Raw genomic sequence first — 3,219 nt, 5'->3', positions numbered from 1 at the left:
AAACCCCCCCCCCCCCCCCCCAAACCTCTCCCCCACAAATCAAGTACTGTACAAAAAAGTCCCAGATAAAAAACCCCAAAAAACTCTAGAGACAGCAGCAGCATCAGGAAGTAAGTCAAGGAGCTGATCAGAATCAACAAGCTCAAAGGATTTTATAAAACAGCAAAGTGGTTTTGGTTTGCATTTGCAAGAGACTAGAAAGCCGGTTAAAGGGAAATTCACTCCTACTTTTGAATAAGGGAGCTGTATAATGGCATGGTTTCCAACACTTTGAAATTTACAGTGGACAAAAATTAAGAGGTAAAACAAAAACTCTGCTATTAAGAGAGGGGCAAAACAATAATGTAATATGGAGTATTTCAAAAATATTGCTATCATAACAAGTTTTGCCACTAGAATTCTATTCTGTGTATAAGTTTTTACATTTAAAAGTACTTTGTACAAAATCTGAAATCCCAGCTCTCTCAGAGAACACACATGGGAAGAGCTTCTCATCTGAGACAACTGTACCTTCTGCCTTTGCATCATGTTGAGCAAGTCTCCAAATGGTGATTCTTCAGGATTATCAAAAGCCAGCAGTGCCAGGGTGCGCTCCATTTCTGTCAGGCATTCTCTGCTTTCCTCTCCTTGTTCTGCCAACTGAGTTTGGGCAAATTCCAAGGCTGCTTCTGTCTCACGTTGCCGAATCAATTCAATCAAATGCTGCTGCTGTACGTGAAAGAGAAAGCAAGATTTTTCTATGTACTTGTTGGGTAAGTGTTTAATGTATAGGGACTACTGCATTATATACCAACACTTTTAAAAGTGGTATTTCCGAGCATTGAAATTCCAACTGCATCCTCGTTCAACAAGTAATAGTAAAGCTAGCCCTATTTTTCAGAAGAGTTTTGGAATCTTCTGAAACCTTTTCAAAGAAAACTTTGGTGTACAGTGCTGCCAGGAAACATGATTAACCGTTGGCAATTGGAGAGTTTGTAAAACATGGTTAAGTTGAACATGATTGCACTCCATGCCAGAAAATTCCCCTTGCAGTTAATGTATGAAGACAGACTTTTAACACTGCAACCCACTGCGTATTAGAAAGCTCTTGCAATTACAACTTTTCTTCACCACCTCCAGGCTTTTCCGGATACAAAACAAATTCAGCATTTGCTCGCCACTGGGTCTTACCTGCAAATGAAAGTAAAGGTATCTGTTTGTATCCAGCAGTTCTGGGTGAAGACTGTTTATCAATGCAATGGCTTCTTGAATCTGTCCTTTCAGTATCATTTCTCGAATTTTTATCCTTTCATCCAGAGTCTCTAGGTCAACACTGGGCTCAATTCCAGACTCCATTCGAAACTTCTCTGCTGCCTCTTTAAAGCCCTCTGTAACAAAAACATTTCACCTCCAAAATCTAATAAACCAACTTTTTCAAACATGTACAAAGGCCCCCAATTTTATTTGGAATCTTTTCAATCGAGTAAGAATTTTTTGTAAAAAAAAAAACTGAGATTAAAAAAAAAATTAACTTTTAGGTATCTGAGAGAGAATGAAATTAAGATAGTATTTTTTGAAAGACTTCACATTTTACATCCTAAATTCTATGTCATTTCTAAGGAGTTGAAGGGTAGAATTAAACCAAACCAAACCAAAATGTCTTCAGAAAGCTTCTGCTAACCCCATATCTGAAAACAGAATGGCAGTCATAGGTAAGCTTGGTTATTCCTTGCCAGAAAAGACCTTAGCAAAAGTTGGCGTTGACTTATTTAAATATCCTTAGTAAACATATATTAAAAAACCAAGAGAATGTGTACTCTAGTTTGTACACTACACAAATTTCTTGTTCACCAGTGGGGAAGTGAAAAAAAAAAAAGACCCTGTTCAAAACCATATAGCTCTGACTTACACACACATACAAGTGATTCATGGCTGAACATTTAATTGTTTTCCTATCACTCAGATTCCTGTTGCACACGGACATAAATATGGGTGTAGACCGGCTGTTAATGGCTCCACCCTGGTACAGCTTGCCAAGAGACTGCATGTCATAACCGCCAAATTGCGAGGGGATTTTGTCCCTCTCAATTTAAAGTTCAGTGTCTGGATGGCAAATTTGATACAGAAGCTTATAAGGATAAAAATGTTTAGGAGATCAGTGTCCTCTTGCAATTATGTTCAGTCAAGTTAGCTAAAGTTGGTTTCCAGTAGTCTCTTTTGCTTTGTGATGAAAGGCACAATTCAAACTAAACTGGTAGGGAACACCAAAATTTTCCATTTTTATAAAAGCAATGTGATATTAAGCTCTATACAACTTGGGGTAATGACATATTCCAAAGCAGAAGGGCCATAAGAGACATAAAATTATTACAATTAAAAAGAGATGGGAGATCTCAACATTATATCCAAAGCCAACACATTTTATTTTTGCTCAAAAGAACACTAGCAAACTGATATACTGCTAAGAGAAACCAAATCAAATACTGGTGTCTGCTATATCAATTAATGCCACCCAATTAATAATACATTTCAATAAAACTTCATTCATTTTTATGATGTTTGATGCACAGGATCTGATCCAGAAGAGTCCACCCTCCTAAATGTAATACCCTCTGTTCACCATTACCTGTAACAAGGTAGTTCATGATAAGGCGGTTCATATCTGCTCTCTGGATGTGCAAATTATTGAGTTTTTCCATCCATTCATCTTTTGTGATTTCATCAGGTTTTTCTGCATAGCTCATTCTGAACTCTCACTGTAAGGAAAGGAAAGGAAAAGCATTTTGGTACAAACACGTGCAAGGCACAGACTTTCACATGCCTTCAAGAACACCTGTTACTAATAAAGAGCAATGGCTCAGAAAAAAAAGTTACAGATCTGAGGCTGAAACGCACTTATTCTTGATCACGAGCGAATTATTTGACACAGTCACTAACGCGCCAGAGCGCTGAACTGAAGCTGACTTTTAAACTACCTGCTTCCCAAGGGGTCTACCAAGTAAACACAAAAGCCACAATCGTGTGATGACAAGGCTCTTTGGGTAAATATGTTACCTTATATGAGGAAGCAAAACTCATGGCAAAGGCGATATGTTTTATTAGACCAACTAGATATTTGCAAAAAAAAAAAAAAATTATTTATTCACAAGTTTCGGACACAGGCAATTGCAAAGATGATAAAAGTTCTCCTAGGTAGAAATGAAAAATCATATCTTTTATTACACTCCAGAAGAGTCCACC

General features: G+C 37.5%; 1 protein-coding gene across 1 annotated transcript in view; it reads right to left on the bottom strand.

Annotated features, from left to right (window-relative positions):
- GID8 (GID complex subunit 8 homolog) overlaps window positions 1–2,756 on the bottom strand; it is a 7,479-nt gene extending 4,723 nt beyond the window's left edge. The window contains exons 1-3 of the mRNA XM_006021635.3: window positions 2,606–2,756; window positions 1,171–1,367; window positions 511–708 (exon numbers count right to left, since the gene is read on the bottom strand). Coding sequence (XP_006021697.1) covers window positions 511–708; window positions 1,171–1,367; window positions 2,606–2,723 — 513 coding nt within the window. The 5' untranslated portion in view covers window positions 2,724–2,756. The remainder of the gene's footprint in view (window positions 1–510; window positions 709–1,170; window positions 1,368–2,605) is intronic.
- Window positions 2,757–3,219: the final 463 nt, after the last annotated feature.

Source organism: Alligator sinensis, unplaced genomic scaffold (genome assembly GCF_000455745.1).
Source record: "Alligator sinensis unplaced genomic scaffold, ASM45574v1 scaffold752_1, whole genome shotgun sequence".
In the NCBI taxonomy this organism is placed as follows: domain Eukaryota; kingdom Metazoa; phylum Chordata; order Crocodylia; family Alligatoridae; genus Alligator; species Alligator sinensis.
This window is presented reverse-complemented; position numbering and strand designations above follow the sequence as displayed.